Here is a 25,127-nt window from a genome sequence, read left to right as displayed (position 1 = left end):
CTCTTGTTTTCACATAAGATAAATTCTTCATCTCAATTACTTCTCACTTGGGGGGCTTTTAAAATAAAAATACAAAAGCTCCTATCAGAACGAGACCTAGAATACATGCTTGACAATCTGTTCTCTCCCAGCGCCAGGAGCCAGGGGGAGGGGTGGATCACGCCGGCCCCCCATAGCCAGGGGGGCTGAGGGTGGGCGCAGAAGCGGCTGGCCGGGGTGTGTGGAACACGGGGGGCGGGGTGGGGCGCGCGGACAGGCTCCGGAGGGCAGGGGCCCCAGGCGCCGTCGGGGCGGCTGCGGGCGGGGCTAGAATGCAGTGTCCGTCGCGGTGTCCGGCGGCGCCCCCTCGCGGGAGTAGAACTCATCGACCACGCTCTGCGGGATGCGCTTCAGCATCTCCTTGGGGAAGATGCGCAGCAGCTTCCAGCCCAGGTCCAGCGACTCGAACACCGAGCGGTTCTCATAGGGGCCTGGGGACAGAGCGCGAGTGTCAGGTGCGCGCGCGTGCGTGGGCCTCGGGGTAAGGGGGTTACCGCAGGACGCCCCCCCCCCCCCCCCCCCGCGCCTCACCCTGGTTAATGAAATTCTTTTCGAACTTCTGCAGGAATTCCAGGTAGAGCAGGTCCTCGGGAGTGAGCGCCTCTTCCCCCACCACGGCCTTCATGGCCTGCACGTCCTTGCCGATGGCGTAGCAGGCGTACTGCGGCGGGGCAGAGGGGGGGTGGTCGCCGCGGGCTTATCGCCCGAGCCCGGGGCCTCCCCTACGGCTGCGCTGGGGGAACCGCTTTGGGGGCAGGGATTTTTGCCAGGAGAAAAGCTCATGGTCTAGACAGGTCTCAGACCTCCAGCATCTGAAACCAGCGGCAGCCACCCCCCCCCCCAGCCCCCCGGCCCGCTCCCTCTCACCAGCTGGTTAGAGACATCTCCGTGGTCCTTTCTTGTCATCCCCTCGCCTATGGCCGACTTCATCAGTCGCGACAGGGAAGGGAGCACGTTGATGGGGGGGTAGATCTGGGGGAGCAGAAGGTGTGGCAGAAGGCAGGGTCCAGGCTTTCCTTTCCTTCCCACCCTGCTTGTTCCCCCACCCCCTGGTTGTCAGGGGTCCTCATTCATCTCTGGGTGTGTAGGTGTCTGCATGTGTGGGGGGAGATGACCTGGTGTCAGTTAATGAAAGCAGCACTATTTCAAAACCTTTGATTGCTGGACAAAACCATGTTGAAGCTCAATAGCTAGAAAGAGAGAACCTGCCAAGCAAAGGGGGAACAAGTCACAGGGGTTGCCTTTAACCTCAGGGGGCACAGGCACATTTTCTAACCATTGGCACATGATCCGCCATCTACTGTGTCAGTTACCCATGGTTTCCTGTCCACCAGAGCAAGTTACTGGAAAGGGAAGAGAGGTGATATTTCTTCAGTATCTACTATCCGCCAGATGTGCTCTGTATGCCAACTTCTTTTACCCTCCAAAATGTAACTGATAAGTGTTTTTATTCCCATTTTAGAGAAGAGGAAACCTATGATCAGAGAGGTGAATTATCCTCTCCGGTCCCCGTGGCCAGGTAGGCTGGACTCTACCCAGACCTGTCTTCTCCGTCTGTGAACCATACAGTCCTCCTGGGGGTTATCTCCTGCTTGGGGTTAGCCTTGCTTGGCCATTCCTAATGCACCGAGACATGAAGCACGGGCGTGGTGGAGAGAGCAGATGGTGGGTGGGGAGGGGACAGTACCTGTCTGTTATGGAGCTGTCTGTCCACATAGATCTGTCCTTCTGTGATGAAGCCTGTCAGGTCTGGGATCGGGTGAGTGATATCTATGAGGAAATTCGCTGGTGTCAGTGTAGATGGGGCCCAGGTCTCCACTCACTCAGGGCATCTGGGTTCTTTTCCCATCATGGGGGTGATAGGAGTAGGTGGGGGCAACCGAGCTACTGCACACCTATGCGAAGAAGCATGGGCCCTTTAAGCGTCCGGGTGGGAAGGGAGGGCAGGGGGTGCGGAGAGCAGTGGGCAGTGAGGGGGCTCACCGTCATTGGGCATGGTGAGGATGGGGATCTGAGTAATGGATCCACCCCGCCCCAGCACTCGGCCTGCCCGCTCGTAGATGGTGGCCAGGTCTGTGTACATGTATCCAGGGAAGCCCCGGCGCCCAGGCACCTCCTCTCTGGCAGCTGAGACCTGCAACATACATGGGCATTGGGGTGAGAAGGAGGTTGAGAGGCTGAGACAAGGAATGGTGAATGGGAGGCTCAGTGACTATGAGAAATGGACTGGGGACAGGCCTGGGTGAGCTCTGGGGTGCAGGGGCTGGGATGACCTGACACCCCCTCACCAGCCACCTCACCTCCCGCAAGGCCTCGGCGTAGGAACTCATGTCAGTCAGTATGACCAGCACGTGCTTCTCACACTGGTAGGCGAGGAATTCAGCCGCTGTCAGTGCCAGGCGAGGGGTGATAATCCTCTCGATCCTGGAGACAGTCAATGGTTAGAGTGCCTGTGCTCTGTTTAGCTCCAGTATCGAGTGGAAAGGGAACTGGGAAGCTGGGAATGTGCATAGCAGCAGAGGAGTGGCTATGATGAGCCCCTGCTCCCAGCCCCCAGGTCAGGGCTGTGGTTCCTGGGAGTGGGCACTCAACCAGGTCCCACACTCTGGCCCTGTGGTCCACCTTAGGAAAGAAACAGACGTGGGGGAACTGGATGAGAGTGGGACAGGAAGGACTAGGAGTGTCTGATGAGGATGACAGTGCCCAATCTGTGGCCTGAAGGTGACAGACTCTGGCATATCAGGGGGAGGTGGTCGGGGCTTCTGCTCCAGCTCCCGCTTTCCCCAGGGCAGCCGCCCTTGGGTCAGCCAGAGCACTGTCACTCTGTTGTCTCCAGGATTCTTTCCTTACAGGTCCTCTCACGGTTCCCGAGCACACTTAGCGTGACTGTTCTGCCCTGGCTGCCCCGCCCCATTTTGAGCATTCCTGAGTCCCTGGGCAAGATGCCTGTGGGTCTCTCCTTTGGTGATGTCATTGCGGCCTCCAGAATTCTGTTACTTAGTTTTTGGAGTACACTCCACACCCAGGACAGTTTATTAGAGTTGTTTTTTTCCATCCACTTGACCCCCAGATTTAAACTCACATTTTCTAAACTTTAAAATAGCAGTTTTTCTAAACAAATGCTTTAGGGAAATATCTCTTTAGTGGTGACTTTGTGGAGGCGACTTGAGGATGAGGAGCCCTGACTTGGGACAGTGGTTGAGCGAGCGCAGGTTGTGGGAAGAGCAGGACTGCAGGCAGCAGGCGGGATGGTGGTCCGGCTCCCTCTGTCTCTCTGTGGGCTATTCCTACCCCTTACCAGCCTCAGTTTCCCCACCTGCACAACAAGGGGTTGTTCTCCCAGCCCTGGCCCATGGCTGCAGCTCTGGGAAGTCTGTGAGCCCCGATACTCTGGGTCTTTGCAGGGGACAAGGCAGCATGGGCACCAGGGGAGGACTCACGTGGGGTCGTTGGCCAGGTTCAGGAACAGACAGACGTTCCCCATGCTACCATTCTGCTCAAAGTCGGACTTGAAGAACCTGGCTGTCTCCATGTTCACCTGGACACACAACAGGGAGGGCGGGAGGCGGGGCCCTGTGGCCTGAGGACAGGGGCCCAGGCCCCTCCTATCTCTTCTCAGCAAAGCCTATGGACTGGGCATGAAGGTGCCATGGTCACCGGGGTGACCTTGGAGCTTGAGAGGGCAGTGCTGGTTTGCTGCCCAGCCCCAGGTAGGGTCTCATTCGATGCCCAGAGAGATTCAGCTCCTCCAGGCTGAGCCCTGCTCAGTCCCATTCCTCCCCTTCCTTGGCCAGCTGCTTCCCATTAACTTCCTGACCACCCCCCACACCTTGGGCTTTTGTATCTGCCTCCTAAAGCTGTCTTGTCTCCTCAAATTTTCTAGTTTCCCTTCCTCCAGGCCACCCTGGGCTCGTCTTATAGCTTCCATGGTCTTTGGGGTGTCTTGAGGGACACACTGCTCTAGTCATGAAGGGGTGCCACCGCATCCCTTCAGTCACACTCCCTAGGGGCCTAGGGAGACGAGGCCACTCACCCACAGCTTCCAGAACTTGCCCACCTGGCCAGCCCCTCTTACCCCCATGGCCGCAAAGACAATGGCAAAGTTGTCGTCGTGATAATCCAGCACGGCCTTGGATTTCTTCACCAGCCCAGCCTGGCGGCAGATCTGGGCAGCAATCTGGGGTGCACGGGGTTAGGAGGAGGGATGTCAGAGCCCTACACCCAGAGCCGTTGAAGAGGATGGGCTGTTCCCAGTCTGCTCTCCTGCCAGGGCCTTTAGTGGGAGGGGCCCACGGGGATGAAAGGGCCACCCCAGGGCCTACAGCTTTTCTCACGGGGGACACTGCCCTGTTCTGTGGCTGCTAAAGGGCCGAAGGTGCCTGTCAAGGGCAGCAAGTGGAATAGCAGTTCCAAAGGGCAAGGGCCTCAGCAGGGGTTTGGGGCAGCTAGGCCCTCACAACCCCTGCACCTCCCCCCAACCTGCTGGGGTTTATCTGGGCACAGACTTGCCCTAGGCCTCACTGTGTGGAGTCAGCACACAGATTGGGGGGTGTGTGTGTGTGTGTGTGTGTGTGTGTGTGTAGGGTGGAGAACGGGGATGCTTATGTCTTCTGATCACCCAGGCCACTTTGAGGGTGAGCTGGGGCACATCCAGGAGTTGTCAGGTGGGGAGATGGTCAGGGGAAGAAACTTTGTCACCCCAGCTACTCTGAGAGGAACAGGGCTCTGCACTTGTGGTGGCAGGAGTGGGGCAAGAACCTGCACAGGGAGGCTTCAGATGGCCATGGGACTGGCATGAGAGGGGTTCATTTGTGCAGGAAGTAAAGCCCATGACAAAGACCAGTGGGTAGAGCTGTCACCTGAGCAGGACTGTCAACACTGGGGCTACCCATGGGCTCTCTCATGAGCTGGTGAGTACCCCACTCACTTGGGCAGAGGCTTGAAGATCTGCTTGGGGACAAGGAGGAGGTCCTGTGCAGCCCTGAGTCCCTGAGTTGGCAGAGGACAACTGCCAATCTGTATGCTGATGACCCCAGCTTGGCCGACCCTTGCCTACTCAGCAGAGGAGCTCTCCCCCCTCACCCACCAGCCAGGCTCTGCTCTGTCCCTTGCCCTTGGCAGTGCCTGCAGGTGCCCACAGGCCTTACCTCATTGTGGGGGAGCCCAGCTGCTGAGAAGATGGGAATCTTCTGACCACGGGCAATGCTGTTCATGACATCGATGGGAGAGATGCCCGTCTGGATCATCTCTTCAGGGTAGATGCGGTCGTAGGGGTTGATGGGCTGGCCTGGGAGATGGCAACCATAGACCTATGCTCAAGGGTTCAAGTCCTCCCCTGCCCGCCCCAACCCTCCTCTGCCTCCTGAGCAACACTATGAACAGTATTCTCCGCCTTGATGGAAATGGGCTCTAACTGCACGGCCTAATACATAGCCCTAGGCACATGGGGCTATTGAGCACATGAAATGTGGTTTTGAAATGACATTTTATTGCATTTATGAATTTGTACTGAAGTAGCCACATGTCCAATGCCCCCTTGGACACGCTGCCCTGGTGCATTGGAAGTGGCAGGCAGGTGGGAGGGCAGGCTGAGGGCCTCGCAGTCAGAGCCAGGGCCCTCCTCACGACTTGCAGGTGCTAGGCAGGGTCAGAATGATCTGAGGTGGCTCAGAGACCTCCTGTTTGAGTGTATATGTGTCCTGTGCTCTGCCTCTGACTTGCTGTGTGCCCTTGAGCCAGCCAAGGACTCCCATGGACCTCCATCACATCCTCGGTAAACTGATATGACAGGGTTGGAGGACTCAGGACAGCCCAGCCCCACTTTGAATGGCTGAGAGCCTGGGAGGGGCTGTGTCTACTTGCACAAGCCACCCAAGCCAGCTCTCAAGGGTGGGGACAGGGAACTGGAAGGCAGGAGAGTGGTGGTCTTGGGACACACATGGAATCCTGCACAACGATGATGGCATTTTACAGGAACTGGACATGGAGTACTGATAGCAGTGTTTCTGGCTCTGTGTCTCTTGGGGACAGAGAGGCCTTTGCTGCTCTCATGTCACACGTGATCAGCCCTGGAGGTGAGCCCTGGCTTGTGTTTGGTGCAGGATTTCCCAGGGCAAGGTGGCAGAAGTGATGACTGGGGATGGGGAAGGTGGCTGAGGGCTGGACCCTGAAAGCCATCCAGAGCCTCCGGTCACTCACCATTGATATCCAGGAAATCCTCCGCCATGACTGTCGGTCCCTTGTCAATGGGTTTGCCAGAACCATTGAAAACCCGACCTGGGGGCGGACAGCGGGTGTTGAAGAATGCCCAGGGCCAGCCCTGGGTCTCCCACTGCTGCTCAGCCTCCACAGCACCACCAGCTCCCACCTGCCCCCCACATCCCAAATGCCCGGTGTCTCCTTCCCTCTCAACCCTTGGTTACCCCCGGAGCTGGCTACAGTGACTGTCTGCTTGGGAGTCTTCCTTTCTTTCCTGGAAATCTTCATAAGCAAGGTCCTGGCCCAGAACAACTACTCTAATGGGGTGATTTGGATGCTCGAAAGAGGAGAGGGCCAGGTGGAGCAGATCTCGGGAGAAAATTAGGGGATGTGCAGTCCATTTCAGGCTGATCCCCGGGAGATGGCCACCTACTGTGCTTCTAGTTTATTGAGGCTGCTTTCCTCATTTATTGAACCCCTGCTGAATATAAGTCAGGCCCTGAGCTGGGGGCGAAGGTCAAAGAGAGGAAACACAACCCCTGATCTCAGAGTTCACAGGTGAGGCTGACATGCAAACAGGCAGTGACAATGCAGCGTGCTAAACGCTTGGTTGAGACATTGGATGGCAGGACAGAGGAGCGCACCCACCCTTGTCCCACCCCACCCCTCACCCAGCATGTCCTCTGACACTGGAGACCGCAGGATGTCCCCAGTGAATTCGCAGGTGGTCTTCCGAGCATCAATCCCAGAGGTCCCTTCAAACACCTATGGGACAAGAGGTCAGTGACTCCAATAAGGGGCTTGCTGGAGAGAATGAGGCCTCCTTTCTCCCATTTATACCCATCTCTGGGCAAGGTGCTCCCAGGAAAATGGGGCATTTCCTGCCTTTGGAGCTTATTTGATAATGTGGGAACTTTGTGGGTTTATGCATTTATTCAGCCAGCCAACCTCTCGTTGACACCACTCACCTGCACAATTGCCTTTGTCCCAGACACCTCGAGCACCTGCCCGCTCCTCTGAGTCCCATCGGGGAGGGTGAAGTTGACGATCTCAGCATACTGGGCGAACTGGCAGGAAGGGAGAGCAGCCCAGAGCAACACTGAGACCAGAGGCGAAGTTCCTGTCCCCGCCCGTCCCTCCTGCACCCAGTCCCAAGCTTCTTTCTCCCCTCTTGTGCTCAGATGCTCTTGGAAGCAAACTTGAAGGGCCAGGAAGGGGCAAGTTTGAACTCTTTTCAGGAGGCAGTGTACCTGGTGAGTGGAGCACCAACTTCAGAGTTAGAATCAAAGCTCTGATGCTTGGAAGCTGTGTGACCTTTGGCAGTTACATAATGTCTCTGAGCCTTAGTTTTCTCATCTTTAAAATGGGGATGATAATAATAACAGTAATAATAATAATACCTACTTCACAGGGCTGCTATGGGAAGAAAAAGAGATAATATATGTAAAAACATTAACTGGTGCCCAGCACCTCGTGCCAGCTCAATAAAATTTAGCAGATATTGTGGCTATTTAGGTCTCTTGGACAGCACAGTGGTTCCTGCCCCTGGGGACTAATAGTGAACACACTGTGCACACGCGAGGGACCAGGTTCCCAATCTTTACTCACGTCTAGAGGAGGCTGTGAGCTGGGTCAGGGAAGCTGGGCTGGGAAAGCAGACCCTCCACACTGACACTGGTCCTCAGCTCTCATCAGCACCAAGACAGCTAATCCCTGTACCTGTACTTTCTTCCCAGGGGAAACACTGCAGAGCATCGGCCAGGCTCCCTCACCTTGCTCCCCAGATTGCTGAACAGGGATTAAGTCATCATCTTAATCCAATAAAAATAAATGGTAAAAAGACAACATCCCTTCCCACAAAGTTTCTAATATTCTAGAAAATCAAAGTACTTTTTAAAAGACTCCTTGGACATTACAGGAAATAAAACTGAAATGACAGATCGAAAAGTCATCGCTTGTGCCATGACCCATACAACACATCAAGCTGGGCCATGTTTTCTGATCATAACCAGAGGAAGATAGAAATTAATAGCAAAAGACAGAAAAGCTTCATTCGTTTGGACATTTAAAAGCATTCTAAATGTAGAAGAACTTATCAGAATTAGAAAACAGTACTAAAAAATAGTGAGAACTATATAGCAACATAGATATGATGCATCTAAAGCTTTATGCTTATATTAAAAAGATAAAAGGTTGAGGAAGCTAAAAAGAAAAAAGAACAGCATTAAAACCCCACGAACATAGAAGAAACAATAAAAGGGCAGAATTATTAACACAGAAAGCAAATGTGTAATAGAGATCAGCAAAGCCAGTGGGTTCTTTGACAGCCTAATGAAATAGATCCCTGGCAGCACTGGTTGAAAAAAACAGAGAAAAGGCATGAATAAATAATTGCTGGAATAAAAAAGTGAAAAGTAGCTATACTAATAATATTTAAAAGATACAAGGAATTATGAACAACTTTATACAATATATTTCAGAACTTAGATGAAATGAGTAAAGCCCTAGCAAAATTGAACCCAAACCAAAACCAATGAAAAGCAAAACAGGAAGTCAGAACATTCCTACAACCCTTAAGGTGTTATATAAATAGTTTAAATTTTTCCATGAAGAAAACACCAGTCCCAGGTTGTTTTACCAGAAAATTCCAACAATTAAAGAACAAATAGTTTGAAACTTATTCAAGCTTTTCAAAAGACTGGAAGAAAAAATATGGCTTTTCGTTCATTTTATGAGGCAAGTGTAACTTTGATGCTAAAATGAGAATTGTGGGAAAACTATAGGCAATCTTGCTTATGAACATAGATACAAAAGTCCTAAACCAAATTTCAGAGAACCAAGCTCAGCAATGCATAAAAAAGACCAAGTTACAAACAAACCAAATAATAAAAGAAAAAAGGTGGAGATAAACACACACAAACAAAAATACTAAAAGCCAAGCTGGGATTTTTCCAGAAATTCAAGATTAGTCTAATATTAGAAAGTCTATTCATGCAATTTCCTTGTTAGTGGATAAAAATATTTTAAGGTCAGGAGAGGCTGAAGAGGGTAAAGGGGTGAACTATACGGTGAGAAAGGAAACTAGGTTTTGGTGGCAAGTACACAATGCAATATACTGATGGTTTTATAGAATTATACATTTGAAATTTATATAATGTATTAACCAATGTCGCCCCAATAAATTTAATTTTTAAAAGGGCAAGAACAAGATTACTCCCTGAAAACAGAATAAAAGGGAAATTCCTTAACTCCCAAAAGTATCCCCCCAAAACCTACTGAAATATTATACGCAATGGTATAATTATAAAACATTCCCTTTAAAATTAGGAGCAAGACCTCAATGCCTGCTTTCATCATGCAGGTCAGCGAGCCCCGGAGGAACTAGCCAGGGGACTAAGGGGAACAGAAAATAAAGATCAGACGGAAACAAAACTGCGAAGTGAAAACCACCCCCAACCCTAAACCGATAAAGAGCACAGCCCTCAAAAAACTATGGACCAATTTCTTATACAGATGCAGAAATTATAAAGTGCTCCTCAGTAAATCAATCAGTGTATGCCATAAACAACAAGCAGGGTTTGTTCCAGTGACTGCAGGCCTAGGTCCTCAACATTAGGGAATCTGTCCACAACCAACTGCCTAATTCACAGGAACAGGGAGTTTGTCAACATAAATGAAAAACTCCACAGGCTTATGTAAATAGGAGCTTAAAAGGTGTTTGATAAAGGTCGGCAGCTGTTTCTAACACAATTTCATGTAAAACAGGAGCGGAGGCAACTCCTTGAATGGGAGACTGTTAATGGGAGACAACATTAAAGTCCTGGTAAATGGTGAAATGCTAAGCCCATTTTCATTTCCAGTGAAATCAGCAACACAGAAACGCCTGTGTCATTGTTGTTACTTAATTTTGTCCCGGAAATTTTAGTTTATACAGCAAGACCAAGCAATAAATAAATAAAAACAAAAAAAATGCCAAAAACATCAACGGAGAGTGTTCTATTAAAGAAAAAAAAAAGTGGTGAGGGGAGGAGCTGTATTCTTCAAAAATGTCAAAGAAATTCTCTCTGGAAATGTCCCAGGTTATCGGAGGCTAAGCAGAAAAAATGACTACATGCAACACCGAAAGAAAAAGACAGTTCTCTTTACTTGCACGTGATATTATATAGCTACACAAACCCAAGAGGCTCTGCTTAAGACAAGAAAAATGAACCCCGGGATTAGTAAGAGAATTTGGCTGTCTATGAAATAAATATATAAAAATTAAACTTCTTTTCTTCCTATTCTAGCAACGAACAGAAGAGGAAATGGAGAAAAACATTCCACCTACAATAGGGCCCAAGCTCATAAAATACTGGAAATAAATTTACCAAGAAGGCTAAGGGAAAAATAATAAAATGTTACAGAAGAGCATAAAACAGCCCCCGAATAAGTGGAGAACACATTGTTTTTCCAGACAGAATGACTCGCCACCATAAAATTATAAATCCTTTCAAGAGTGTATAGATTGGATGCCTTCCCAACAGATTATTGTTTCTCCTGGAACTTAAAATGATCTTAAAATTCATATAAATGCCTGAGACTATCCAAAAACCATTACAGAAAAGATCGGGGTGGAGGACTTGCCTTATCAGATATTAAAACATGCTCTGAAGCTCCCGAAGCAAGTGGTGAGACAAACGGATCAGTGGGCCAGACTAGAGAGTACAGACACGGGAGCCAGGTTTTAGGGGACTAAATACAGCAGATTAGTTCATAGGAAAAAAAGAATTTATTGAACAAATGGTGTTAATATAACTGGGTATCTACTCAGAAGATGCCTGCATCAGAAACACAAATACATTCCAGGCATATAAAAAATTTAAATATCAAGCTAAAACAAACAAAAATCCTAGAAGAGCTTCTCTTCTTTCCTTTCTTTCTGAATAGCGCAGTTAAAAGCAGGACGAGCGAGCTGTTTTTAAGTAAGACAAGAAATCCATGCCCGGCCGGGCGTGGCTCAGCGGTTGAGCGTCGACCTAGTATCCAGGAGATCAGGGTTCAATTCCCGGTCAGGGCACACGCCCGGGTTGCGGACTCCATCCCCAGTCGGGGTGTGCAGGAGGCAGCCGATCAATGACTCATCATTGATGTTTCTATCTCTCTCTCCCTCTCCCTTCCTCCCTCTGAAATCAGTAAAGATATATTTAAAAAAGAAAGAAAGAAAGAAAGAAAGAAAGAAAGAAAGAAAGAAAGAAAGAAAGAAAGAAAGAAAGAAAGAAAGAAAGAAAGAAAGAAAGAAAGAAAGAAAGAAAGAAAGCCACAGATGAAAAATTAGAAATGTTGGATTATATAAGCATTCGAAATTTCCATATGGTAAAGATACCATACACACGAATGTAAACAATAAACAAAGAGCTCCCAGGATTCAAACCGAAGACTCACAGAGGAGGGAGTGAAATCTAAACAGATAAAAAGATGCTCAACTCTCCTGTCATCAAGGAAAAGCACATAAAAGCAAGACAGTGATAACTGTCACCTATTTGACAGACAAAATGAAAGGAGAGAACATATTCAGGGCTGCAAGGGTGTTGAGAAGCGAGACCTCTCCTACAGATTTGGTAGGAATGTGAGTTACCTCAATCTTGTTGGGATAAGCCCCAAACTGTCAATGTCTATTTAAAAATAAATATACACTTTGAAGCAGCGATTCACTACAGGGCATCTATCCTTTAGCAGGAATAAAGGCATCAGTATAAAAGGGATATATATTGCTGTACTATTTGTAACAGCAAAACCTGGAAACATGCTGAATATATTAATAGTGGAGCTAAAGTCACAGGACATCCATACTGTCCCCCTTTTATGCTGCTATTAAAAAGAATGGTTAGAGTGTGTATCTGTTTTCTGGCATGCCTATATTTGCCCATATATAGCAGGATATTTACATCAGTCATCTCAATAGGTTAGGGGCAGATAGTTAACTTTATGTGTCTTTTCTTTGTTTCATTAGTTCCAAGGAGCATTTAAAAAAAATTAAAATGTAATCAAAATTTGGAACCTGTTCAAGGGGTGATTCACCATCACTATATCATTATGTCCCTTTCTCTCCACAAATTAGTGACCTTAATGGCCAGGGAGGCCGGGCGGTTTGCCAACCGGGTGTGACCAGCGTGGGGTCCACCCCCCAGGGCACCCCTGCTTGGGGCCTGGGGCCGAACCTGAGACAGGAGGGTTTGCAGTCCTGAGAGGCGCTGAGGGAAGCTCTGGCTGGGGCCCCTCCCAGTCCTGTGAAGAGGTTGCCTGGAAGGGGAGCTGATTCCCCCCCAAACCCCCTCCGGCCCTGTGGAAGGGGGGTCCTGGGGGAAGGCTCGGAGGGCCGCAGCGCTGCTCACGCCCAGCCGGCTCTGGCTTCTCAACCACAAGAGGGAGCCCGAGAGCAAGGACCGCGGGGCTGGGAACCGAGTTCCACGAAGCGTCCAGGCTCTTTCCTCCGCAGCTCTGCTGGGACCTCCCGGTCTAACCGGCCACGGGCCTCACGGTCTGCACGGCAGACGGTGGGTTGCTGACCTCAGGAGGAAAACTGCTGGACAGAGCACAGACCAGAGTGGGCCCAAGAGAAATCAGACATTAGGCCCCATAGAAACCAGGCAGCAGGGAGATTAAAAAAAAAAAAAAATCCTTTTTAGTGGGTTTATGTGGGTGAGGGAGGGTGGGAGGAAAGGAGAGTGGAAAGCAAGTGGCACACTGTGTGTCCCTGAAAAATGAAATCAGAGAAAAGGAAGATTAAATAGAGAGATTACAGTCAGACGGTCAGAAGAACTGTCAGAGCCATCACACCGGGGCACGGAAGGCGCAGTCTGGAATCCTTTAAGAAGAGAGCGCCAGGCTCTGTGTGCTGCTGTGTTGGATGTGCGTTTTTAGGGAGTGGTGGTCATAGCAGCTTAGAGCAGTGAGTTCGGGGGAGAATTCCAGTGTGCAACAACGAGCTTTTACCCAAAGGAGCCCCTTTTCCCAGCCACGTGCTGAGCAAGCCTGATTCTCTCAGCTCTCACTGTTGGTTAGTAAGAGCATCGCAGGGAGTGGGGAAGGGACAGCGCAGCCCATCTCCTCTGCTGGAGATTCAACCGAGTTCTCAGCCAGGCCCTGCTCAAGCACAGGCGAGCTACTGGACACACTCGGGGGGTCGGGGAGTCCTTAGGAAGACTGGCAGGAACTTGCACCTCAGAAAATCAGATGAAACTGTGGAAACTACCTCCGGAAAATGCACAGGCACATGAATACATACCTTCAAAAGTTTGCATACAATTTTAAGGCCCTTATTCCCTGGGCCAAGAGCCTCTGATCTACACAGAATTCTTCCTGCAATATTTTCCCATTTGAGGATGGAGGCAGGAAGTTAATTGCCTGTGTGATTCAATGCGGACAGAAGATGGTGCTGTAGAGGAGGAATTGGGGTATTTTGCCCAAGCAACTCTAGAGCAGGGAAAGGAGTGTGAGCCGGGGAAGAGGGGTGCATGAAAGTGCCTTCTGAACTTCTACTAAAACTGCCATTTCCTTTCCTTCCCCTTGCAAGCCCAGGGTTCTCTGGGTATCTCCATCACCCAGTTATTCTGTTCTGCAAGAGTTCCAGATGCATGCGATCATCATAGAACCACAGGTCTGGGGATCTATTTCCAGTTTCCTAGTCCAGCCCCATTTTACAGTTGAGAAAATGGGTGTCTGCGTAGGTACTGACTCTCCGTTTGGCAGTGGGTCCTATAGACTGACAGGTATAGTAGGGAGTGTGGTGGAGGTGAGCGAGGGGCAGGAGATGGCGCCACCTGTTTAATCAGGCGTATTAGCACTTCTGCCTTCCAGGCAGAGCTATTCCTGGCTGATCTCAAGGAGGAACAGTAATTATACATTTATCTGATTTAATCCTTACAACAGCGATATGATGGTTTGATAGATGAGGAAACTGGGATTTACAGTCCTAGATAGATGGTTCTTGCACTTCAGGGAGCATCAGATCACCCGGAGGGCTTTTAAAAACAGACTTCTGGGCCTCACACTTAGAGTTTCCAATTCTGTCAGTTGGGAGTGGAGCCTGGGAATCTGTATTTCTAACAAGTTCCCAGATGGTGCTGATGCTGCTGATCTAGAATGGACAGGTAGCCAGCAGAAAGAGTGAGATGGAGCTGGCATTAAAAGTCAAGAAGCCAGAGTCAGACTGTCTGACCCCAGTGCACACACACATAACTAACTACTCCACCACACTTCCTCCCAGGGTGTCCCCAACATTAGTGGGTCAACAGTGATGTCTGTTGAATGTGGAATCTGTTTTCCAGAAATGAGTGGGTCTGATTTCTTTAATATAGGTTGGCTCAGGTTTTGAAAGGTCCATATTTAGTTATGCTAACACTTTTCATTCATTCATTCATTCATTCATTCATTCATTCATTCATTCATTCATCTCATTCACTTACTCACCCTTCCTTTGAACAAACCAAGTACCTATGGTGGGCTGGTGTTCACTGACAGTGCAGTGTGGGGCTCTGGGAGCTCAGGATTAATAATACACCATTCATGCCCGTTAGGAGGCCACAGTGTGGGGGAAGGGGACAGGGAGGCGACATGTGGCCAGGTGGTAACCAAATGCCTCAATGGATGGGATGCTGACAATGAGACAGTACACAAAGTTGAGAGGAGGGACAGGCTCACTGCTCAGGGGGCTGGGAGAGGCTTCGAAGAGAAGGTAAGCTCTTGGCTGGCCCCAGGGATGAGTCAGATGGAGGGCATGGGGGGAAGGTAGTCAAGGAGGCAGAGGGAAACATATATGCAAAGGCCCTGAGACATCAAAAGGCAGCTACAGAGACAGTGTGGGTTGAAGTGGAGAAGGGAGAGTGATGAGACATGAGAGTGGAAAGGTGTGCAGGAACCCTTTTGGAACATAGGACCAAAAGGGTTCCTGCACACCATGAGATGAAGGCACCGGGGAGCTCTAAGGGAGTTTGAAGCCGGGAGTGAAGGGGTCTGGGCTGCATGGCAGCTGGGTGGAGGGTGAGAGGGTGCAGGGCTAGGGGCCCAGAGGCCATGGCCATAATAAGGTAGTGGTGGGGTGGGAGGTTGCTGACAGATCATGTGCCCTGACAGATTGGGAAGGGAGGAAGGGAGGAGTCAAGGGTGGCACTCAGGCCCTGCCCAGTGTGGCTCAGTGGTTAGAGTGTTGGCCCACACACTGAAGGGTCTCAGGTTCAATTCCGGGTCAAGGGCCTGCACCTGAATTGCAGGTTCGATTCCCAGCCCCTGTTGGGGAGCATGCGGGAGGCAACCAATCGATGTGTCTCTATCACATCGATGTTTCTCTCTCTGTCTCCCACCCTTCCTTCCACTCTCTCTAAAAATCAATGGAAAAAATATCCTCAGGTGAGGATTAACAAAAAAAAAGGGGGTAGCCCTCAGGTTTCCAGTTTGCTCAAGCAGGGAGTGAGGAGGGAGGCTGGGGCGTGCAACTGACAGGTGGAGGGCCCACACCACTGCAGGCTCCTTATGCCTCAAGAATCCCAACCACAGGACTAAATCCTGCCAGTGCCTGCCACGGTCCTGCAGTTCCGCAGGGGACACAGAGCAGCCCGCATCCCATTCCTTCTGGAAGGCCCCCTTCGCTTCCCACGCAAGGTGCAGATTCCCAGGCCCAGATATTCCAAAGGCCTCTGAAAGCCTCAGGCTCTGGAGGAGAGCCCACGGCAGCGCTCTGCGCCTCTTTCTCCTCCGTTTACAGAAAGAGCCAGGAGAGCGGCAGGTGGGAGAGTCCCACCCTACGAGGCAGTTAGACGTGGCCATCTCCTGATGAAGAGAAGCCCAAGTGCCTGGATCCCTCAGCTCCCTGGTGAGAGAAGCAGACCGCCCAAGGCCCAGGGTGGGGCCTCCACTGAAAAGGCAGGAAGGGGAAACCTGAGGGGGGGAGGGGCTGGGAGACAGCTGAGGAGGAAGGTGTGGGAGTGGGTGACCAGGGGGCTATCTAGGGCCAGGGCAATTTAGAAGAAATCCTGCAAATCCTGCACCAGGACTAGGGAGTCCTGGGATTTGGCCTGAGTGCTGGGGAAGAGGCGGGAGTCTTACCTTGACCTGGTCCAGCACCACCAAGGGCCCGTTGACACTGCACACAGTCCTGTAGGCTGGGGGAGGGGGTGTGGGTGAGGGTCTCACACCCAGACACACACACACACACACACACACACACACCCTCAGCCTTCCCTTCCCTCCCTCTAAGCACCAGCTCCATCCCCTCCCCAGCCTGGGCCATCAGGGTCATTAGCTGTGACAGAGCCAGCCACCATTGCTGTAAGGGTCATGCCCCTGCCTGCAGGGCCCCTGCTGCCTCGGACACCTGCAGGAGGCTGGGGGAGGGCTGGGGCAAGGGCAGAGGCCCCAGAGTCCTCCCCACCCCAGCCATACAGAGAGGCCTTTCTCATCCCCATGGCTGCTTCCCCTCTGGCCTCAGCCCCCACCTCACCCGCTCCCTCCTCTTTGACCCACGGTGTTTTCCAGAAGCTCCTGGCCCCTAGTCCTGGCAGAGAACTGCTCTCCCCTGCCCCTCACCAGGACCACATTTCTCTCCATCACCCACACTGACTGAACACTGTGTGTAGGGAGTGCCGGCATCAGTGAGAAAAACCAGCCAGGGAGGCTCCTGGACTCCCTAGGCTCACTGGGTGCCCATGGGGGAGGGAATAAAGCGACAAGGAAGGAGGAAGCCAAGAATGTCCCAGTCCTTGTGGCTGCAGAGACCCGCAAATGGGGAAATGAGCTCCTCTTACAGGAAACGATTGGGTTACACATCAGAAATACTTTCTGACTCCAGTGTTGGGGCCCCAGGGGAAGCAGCCCTGCTGCAGGCAGGAAGCCTACTTTGGCCTGAGGGACCCTGAGGCCCTCCCTTGCCCACCCCCTTGGGACACCGTAGCCCTCGCTGGGGTCCTTGTGAAGTGCCAGTGAGACAACTGCCATGAAGGAAGTTGGCAGGACAGGAGGGCAGGGTCTGTGAGGTCGCTGGTTCACTCATGGACTAGAAGAAGGGCCCAGGACTGTCCTTTTAAGAGGTGAGGAATTTAGGGCACAGAAGGCTGAGCAGTCTGGCCCCCAGTCACACAGCGTGCTTGTGGCAGGGGAGGGGCTGGGACCCTCTCTTTGTTCTCATCAGACCACATTGGTTCTCCGCCACTTGCCCTCTGCTTGTAGGCCACCCGGTGCCCAGCCACCCCACACCTAGGGAAACTCGATGCCCCTTGTCCATGCCCTTCCTGGTGGTCAAACTCCTTACTTTTGTTGGATATAAGTTCCTTTCACTGGGACTTGGTCTAGGAAGACAGGCTGGGAGAGGGTATTTTCGCACAAACAACTGCAAGGCCTTTCTGAGCTTAAAGACTGTTGGGAAAACTTAAGAACAGGGAGGACGGCACCAGAAGATGAGTCCTTCTTGGGCTTGGCCCCGGAGCAGGGGCTCCTCACCTTCCTGCCTTCGAACTACCAATCCACTGAGCCACCCTCTCTTTTCCCCTGGGGGAGGGTCCACCTTCCATAGGCCAGACCCTAGAGATGACTGCTCCCTGGAGTGAAGGGCCAGCGCCTCCCCCTTTGCAGTCAGTCACTCCATCCAGCCAGCTCTGGCATCTCCCATCTTAAAAACTGCTCCCTCAGCCCCAGTCCTTCTCCAGCTGCTGCCCTCACAGCCCAGCTTCTCACAAGCAGGACTCCTTGCGCTCTTCCTTTCTACCTTCACCCCCCCCCCCCCTCGCCCTCTCCAATCCGGCTGCTTTCTAGGCCACCTCTGGCTTATGGATTGCTAAATTCAAAGGGACCAGATCCTGGATGCCCTGTCTCCCTGCAGCTCCCGGGAGGCCTGTCCTTGCATGCGCCCCCTCCTCTCTGACTGCTCTTCCACACCCCCCTGCTGCCCCCCAACCTATTGGAGGACCTTTGGATGTTGGAGGGCCTCAGGCTGGGACCTGGCTCTTGACTTCTCACTCTCCTGCCCCAGGATGACCTGCTTCCCTTCCTACCACTCTTCCTTCCTTCAAGCATATCTATCAGATGTCCTGTAGGTACTGGGCTAGGCAAGTATAGGTGGCAAATAAAATAGGGAGCTTACAATTAAAAAGAGGGGATAAACATAAAACAATTCAATTACAAACTGCGGTAGGTACTATGAAGGGGAGGAACAGGGTGGGTGAGTGGGAATGTGTGGGAAGACTGGGTGCTCACGAGGAAGCACCTTGCAGGAAGGGCCACCTGAGCTGAGCCTTCTAGGGTCAAGTGGTCATCAGCCAGCCCCCCGAGAGCTGGGCAAGGGCACACCTGGCAGAGGTGAGGAGGCCCAGAAGGGAGAGAGAACTCTGTGCTTTGGGGAGCAGAAAGGAGGGCTTGCACAGGCTCACTTCTGGGGTGCAGGAGGACAGAGCCCCATGACACATGAGAGAGCAAGGGTGTGTGCAGTGGTCACTGCTGAGTCCCTACATCCTAGAAGAGTGTAGGCATATGGTAGACACCCAGAAAATAGTCACTGGATGAATTATGGAAGGTGTTACCTGGTCCCACCAGCTCATCCCCATATTTCCCACATCAAAGCCCACGTGTGGCCCCCCCATCACTTTCCCAGCCCCAGACCACATGAGGGGCCTGTTACACAGTCCAAGGCCCTGGCCCCTACCACTCCTGTGAAGACAGAGGGTGGAAGGGACAAGAGAGGATGCACAGAGCTAAGGGGGGCATAGGAAGACCCCAATGAGGGGGCAGGGCAGAGGCTGTGGCATCATCTTCCCCATCAAGAATGAAATTTGCCAAACAGTCCCTAGTACCCCTCTGGCCCCTGGCATTTTGATGCAAATCTCTGGATTGTTAGAACTACTTGAGGCAGAGGAGTAGGTGAGCCCAGCAGGGGGAGAGGCTTGGAGGAAGACGTGGACTGTGAGAATGCTAGAAAAAGTATCCAGTGGGAGGCGGGGGTGGGGGGTGGGTGAGGGAGGGGAAAGGCCCAAGGTCCAGAAAGCCCCAGGGATCCATTTCCAGCTCTGCCAGGAAGACAAGCCTTTCAGCTTCCTTCCCATGTTCACAGCCAGCGTCCCCACTTCACAGCTGCTGTCATGTGAAACCCTCACCAAGCCCCACATCCAGCAGCTCTACCTTGGCGGGTGGAGCATCCAAGGAGGGGGAAGTGGTGGTGGTGATGGCACAAAGAGGGGAGCAGATCTGCTGCTCCCACCCTCAGCCCTCAAGGAGGAGGGGCTGGTTTGGGGGAGCCTAGGGGCTGGGGCAAGTGCCTGCCTGCAGCTGAGCCAGGCCCTGGGGCTGCCAGCCGCCTTTCAGTTCTGTGCCTCCCCCAGCCCAGGCACTTGGCTGACCAGCATGAGGTCTCTCATCTATCTCAGGCCACCAGCCTGGTCTGTAAGCTGCCTCCCCAGGCTCCCAGCAGGCACTGTGCCTGGCCCCAGGTGGGCCTCATAGATGGTTGCTGGATGAAAACATGGCTCCTAGCCTGGCTCTTAGCTGCAGATAATCAGTTATGTGGCTATTTCTGTTCAGCATCCGGATTTTCACATCTTTTGAGGCTCTACCCTTGACTGCAGCCCACTGGGTCCTCTCCCCTCTGAAGTCCACAGGGTTCCAGGCTGGCACCCCAGCGGGTATCCTGTTCACCAGGTTGTCTGTTCCTTGACAACATAGATAGACTGTCTCTCCCCTCAGCCTAAGGTGTCCCCTGTCAGCCTGGTCTACATCTTTTCTCAGAGGCTGGCTGGTTTGGACATAGCCAAGGCGGTGGCTGAGCAATAATGATGCCCTTGACTGGAGGCCAGGCCTTTGGTTTGTACCCACCCCCAACTCTGCCCATTGTGTCCATTGCATGGGGAGGCAAACTGAGGCCTAGAAAGTTGGCTGGTTTCTCTTGGGGCACAGCACAGATCAGGACAGTATCCTGTGGCACCCAAGGAAATGGCCACTACTCCAGCCCTGGGACACACCCTTGACCCTGGAGAGGTGAAGACTGGGGGAATGCTAAGGCGGGGGCTGAACCAGAGACCTAGGAGGGCACTTCCTCAATGGCCTTCCTGAGACTTTGCAGACTCTCCCTCCCTCCCGCCGCTCTGCCCACCCCCTCTCCATTGTCGGAGCTGACACTTTGGGTTGCACTTTGGGCTGCGGGCTGGTGGAGCCCCTCCCTGACCCTTTCTCCTCCCGGCCTTTCCTGTCAAAGGCTCAGCAGGGGGCTCGGGCAGCCCACTAATTAGGGCGGCCCAGCCTCACACCTGCAGTGTCCTGGGAGCTGGCTGAGGCGGCGACCCCGAGTGAGGCCAGGGTGGGGGCAAGCCGGGGGCAGCGGGTCCCTCACCTCCTCCTTGATCCCGCTGGAGGGATTAGGGTGGGGGGGGCAGGGGCTGGAAGCAGAGGATTCTTAGAATCAGCCCCAGACCCTGCTGGGTGGAATTCTCTCGGTGTAACTTCCCTGCCCTTTCAGTTGAGGAAACTGAGGCAGCCAGTGGTGTGGCACTTAAGTGGGCAATCTGGCCTGGCTCCATCCCTCCAGCCGGGCTGCCAGCCTGGCTATCATCACTGTTGCTCATGCTGTGTCCCCCACCCCTCACCCTATCAGCCTAGCAACTTCTGCCCCACTCGACCAGATAAAACTCCATGCCACCCCCTCCCCTGGGGGAACAATTATAGTCTGAGGGTGGCAAAGGGGTCCCTTCATTCCTGGAGTGGACAGTGGGAGGGTTCACTCCCTATCCTGACTCCACCCTCCCCTTTCTGGCCCACTCCCTCCCCAGCCACTGCAGTGCCTCAGGTCACCTCCTCCTCCAGGAAGCCTCCTGGGCCCACCCCACCCATTGGCCCAGGGAGCCCTGGGGCTGGGAGCCAGCTGCCGTCCTCCTAGGATCTTTCTCTACACAAATGTTCTCCTGCCTGGAAGTGCTTAGCAGGTGCCCGGTAGAGAGCCAGAGTGGAGGAGGGGGGCAGAGAGGGACACAGGAGTCCTGCCCAGCCTATGGAGGGCAGCAGCTCTGGGTTTTGTGCCTGTCCAAGCCCCCCAGGGAGAAAAACCCCTCAGGCACCTGAAGGGGAAAGGAGGAAACTGGTAAAAGCCGAGGTGCAGAGCACACTGGGGAATCCTGCCTGCCCTGGGGGGAGGAGGGGTGGCTGTCAAGGCCAGGCTAGGGCTGGCCCCTGGGTGTATCCTGTGAGGACACTGGTGTGCCGCAGACCAAAGGTGGTGGTCTTTGTTGTTGCAATAACATCTTTAACACAGCTGTGGAGCCTGAAGGGGCTCCCCCTGCACTAACCCCTGCCTCTGGGTCAGCTGTTGTGTGTGAACACATTTGTCTGGGTGGGGACCGCATGGAACAACACCCTTACAAACCCGGGTGGGGCCGGGGACTTGCTGCCACCCCTAGGTTCCAGCCTGGATCAAACTTGACTCAGGGCTTATTGACTATAAATAAGGGACTGGCAGGGAGGGAACTGACTGGTGGTGTGGGGGTGCAGCCTGCAGGGTTCCTGGGAGGGTACATTCCAGGGAGAAGGAAAGCAAAGCATGTAGGTCCAAACTCCATACCCCACAGCCCACTCAGGACCCTGGCAGCTCTCCTGTTCCCACAGGGAGAAGGGATGACGGGAGGATCCTGCAGGGTAGGCCATCACAAGGGACTGGAAAAGAGTCAGTCAGCTCTTCACAGGTCTCCAGGTCTGGACTCTGGACCCAAGGGAGGTCCAGTCACTGCATATTTCTGGGCCTTGGGGACCTTCTCTCTGCCCCAGGGGAGGATCTGGGCCTCCATCCTCTGCACCCCCAAGGGCAGAGCTGGCAGGGCCTGGGGGCCACCTTGACCAACCTGACACAACTCCTCTCAGTTTCTCCTTCGCTGGAATGTAACTGGAGAGGGAGGGAGGGCTGGCTGTGCTGGGCCAGCTTCTCCCCATACACACCCTGTTAGCAGCCTCTGGCTCAGCTTAGCTGGTGCTGGCCAGGCCGGTTTACTCCAGTGGGCTGGGCTGCCTGAGAATTCTAGAATTTGCCAGGCCAAGAAGTGTGACCTTGGACTAGGAGAGATGGCAGGGGCAGAGGGCTCCCTTTGGTCCACGGGGTCTTACCAAGTTCTCGGGTCCAGACATCTGGACTCGGGGCACCCCTGCAGGACAAACACTCAAACCTCCAGGGTGACACCCTCTGAAGGCTGCAAAGGTACACTCCAGCACACATACCTGTACACCTGGATGCCAGGTGCTCACCCCCCCACTGCACACACACAGACATGTGATGCCATCTGACCACACACTCCCGTGTTCTCCCCATGATCACGCATGCTTGAGCACATACATGCACACATACACATACCCTAAGTATACAAGGGTGCACATGCAGTCTCTTCTTTTTCCCCTTTATCCAAAATGACATATACACCCACATTTCTTCATTCTGATCACACACACTCTCAAGCTGTCACACGCATCCACACATATCCTCACCTGAGTAAAGATGGGAACACACACATCCAGGCACATGCCTTTCCCTGGTCGTACACACAGACACCCTCCCCCAGAACACACACACGGACGGCATGCACCCATTGATGTGACACACACAGCGTCACGTAGTTCCCCATCCGGTACACATCCCCAGGAACACTCGATCATACGTTTCCTCATGCTGCGTGTTCACATACCCCAAACACACACACTCTCAGGGGCAGTTGGGAACTCTCTGTACTTGAGATGACTGGAAGGTCCCTGCAGCTACTCCCCTGCCCTCTCCTCGGGGGTGACCTGGGTTCCCATCTCTCCACCTGCAGAGGTGGCTCCTTGTCCAGGTAGCCCATGGCATCACTCCACTGGACCAAAAGCCCCCCATGTCACCCCAGCTCTCTGGTCCTCCTCTTTCCCTGAAGCTAAAAAGCAGTGCCTGAGGACCCAGCAACCCACCCAAACCTCACCCACTGGGGGTCATACTCACTGACACGGGGGTGGGTAATGTAGTTTCGGGTGACCGCCTGCATGTGCTCCCGAGCTGCGCCCAGGTCGCAACCACTGCTGGGGAGCCCCCCAGGCCTGCTGTCTACCTCTGTGGCCATGGTGAGGTGTGGAGCTGGGAGCAGTGTCTGAGCCTGCTGACGCAGGTCCAACACTCCAGGCCCAGCTGGAGCTGGAGAAAGCTGACCGGCCTGCCCCTGAGACTACCCCTCCCCTCCCCTCCCCTCCTCCCCCTAGTCAACTGTAAACAGGGAAACTTGGTTTCCTGGAGCAATTTCAGATCTGGGAGGTGCCCTAGGCCACCTGAAGCAGGAGGATGGGGGAAGGGAGGGCAGAGGGGTCCGGCTGGCTTCTCTCACCTCTGTCCTTGGCTGTTCCTCCACCCCAACCTGCACCCAGTGTGAACCCATTTCCCCCACCTGGAACTTCAGGTGCTCTCACAGCCCCATGCCCCTCATCACTTCTCTCCCTGGTCTTCCCCCTCAGGTCTTCTCTTCACTGTCCCCACCCACAGCCTGCCCTCCTCTGCACCCCTGCCCCAACCACGCCGGGGACTTCTTCCCCTGCACAATTCCATTATCAGCTTTTTAAAAAACCACACCTATGGAGGGTCATTCTTTGTCCTTTCTCCTTTGTCCAAATTTTGCCTCACTGTCTTTGGACTAGACATGCTCATATGAATTCCCGGTGTGCATGTATTAAAATTCCACTTTGTCCTGTTGATCTCATTAATTTGGTTATTAGCCTAGCTAGAAGATGGGAGGAAAGGTATTATTTTTTAGCCCCCACACTCTTTTGGAGAGTTCTTTTGCTGCCGTCACTGGTCTGTGAGCCCCCCAAGTTGAACCCGTGTCTCCTCCATCAGACTTGGGGTCCTTAAGCCTTTCTATCTCGTAATATTGACAGCACCCTGAGAACCAGGGCAGGTCTCCCTTTCTGATCCTAGAGCCCTCCAGGGTCCCATGCAGCCAGCCTCCCCTGACATATCTAGCCCAGGGCAGCAAGTACAAATGGAGGAACACTTTTTGTGCTGGGTGGTTTCCCCTAGGCTGGCGACACAGGTCTGCTGGGAAAGACAGAGTGGGCACTGGGTGGCAGCTGGACCGGCCCAACCCAAGCTCTGCCCGTCACCGGTATGTCTCATTACAGACTCAGGATTCCTCTCCCAGCACCCCACTCTGGGTGACTCAGGGCTGCCAATTTTAAACCAAATACGTGTTTCTGACTGGAGCAGACTGTTGCTCCCCACAGAATCCAAATCTTACCCCCCATCCTCCGGCCTAAGGACTCATTTCAGGTCTCTGGCCCCTCTCTTACAGTTCCCCTTCTTTCAGAGAACCCTCTTGGGCTGAGGCAGGGGTGGGTGTGACTATGAAGGACTGGCACAGGAGGTCTTTGTGGTGATGGACAGTTCTGATTGTTGATTGCTGCAGTGGTCCATGAATCTCACACGAGTGATGAAATCACATGGAACTGTGCACACATGGTATTGATGTCAATTTCCTGGTTTTGATGTTTTACCATAGTTACAGAAGATGTGACCATTGGGGGAAAATGAGTGAAGGGTACATGGAATTTTCTGGACTGTCTTTGCAATTTCCTATGCATCTACAATTATTGCAAAGTAAAAAGTTGAAGTTTCTTATTTGAGCAAAAAGGTGTTTTAAGTGCTTCATATTGCTGTGTCTGTGATTGGGGGGCCTGCTAAAGCAGGTGGGGTCTCACCTGGGCTTACCTTTAATGCCTTCTCTCAGGCTCTCTGGATCCACCCTCTCAAAGGACTTAACATCCTCCCAGCCCCCCACTCAAGTATTTTTATGTTTGAAAGAGGAGCTCTCTAAAGGCGATGCTTAACCCATAAAAGTGTCGATGTTACCATGGGCCTGGGAATGCCCATGTGGGAGCTCTAGCTG

The 25,127-nt window shown here is 52.8% G+C and overlaps 1 protein-coding gene across 1 annotated transcript; it reads right to left on the bottom strand.

Moving 5' to 3' along the window:
- Nucleotides 1-306: 306 nt before the first annotated feature.
- Nucleotides 307-23,315, bottom strand: ATP6V1B1 (ATPase H+ transporting V1 subunit B1). Its single transcript, XM_087823850.1, has 14 exons — nt 23,198-23,315; nt 16,318-16,373; nt 7,206-7,304; nt 6,909-7,002; nt 6,238-6,315; nt 5,187-5,326; nt 4,115-4,216; nt 3,480-3,577; nt 2,340-2,463; nt 2,023-2,173; nt 1,727-1,809; nt 907-1,011; nt 571-700; nt 307-470 (listed from the first exon to the last, which is right to left on the bottom strand). Exons 1-14 carry the CDS (start codon nt 23,313-23,315, stop codon nt 307-309), a joined length of 1,542 nt encoding a protein of 513 aa, XP_087679976.1.
- Nucleotides 23,316-25,127: the final 1,812 nt, after the last annotated feature.

This window comes from Miniopterus natalensis, chromosome 13, assembly GCF_054644295.1.
Source record: "Miniopterus natalensis isolate mMinNat1 chromosome 13, mMinNat1.hap1, whole genome shotgun sequence".
Classification (NCBI taxonomy): Eukaryota; Metazoa; Chordata; class Mammalia; order Chiroptera; family Miniopteridae; genus Miniopterus; species Miniopterus natalensis.
This window is presented reverse-complemented; position numbering and strand designations above follow the sequence as displayed.

What these genes read in the sequence shown, in the direction of transcription:
- ATP6V1B1 (XM_087823850.1), bottom strand. Translation starts at nt 23,315, where the DNA reads ATGGCCACAGAGGTAGACAGCAGGCCTGGGGGGCTCCCCAGCAGTGGT. An exon ending in TGGTGCTGGACCAGGTCAAG is followed by an intron (nt 7,305 to 16,317) that starts GTAAGACTCCCG and finishes CCTTCCTGCCAG; the next exon opens with TTCGCCCAGTATGCTGAGAT. An exon ending in ACGCCGAGGCCTTGCGGGAG is followed by an intron (nt 2,174 to 2,339) that starts GTGAGGTGGCTG and finishes TGTATGTTGCAG; the next exon opens with GTCTCAGCTGCCAGAGAGGA.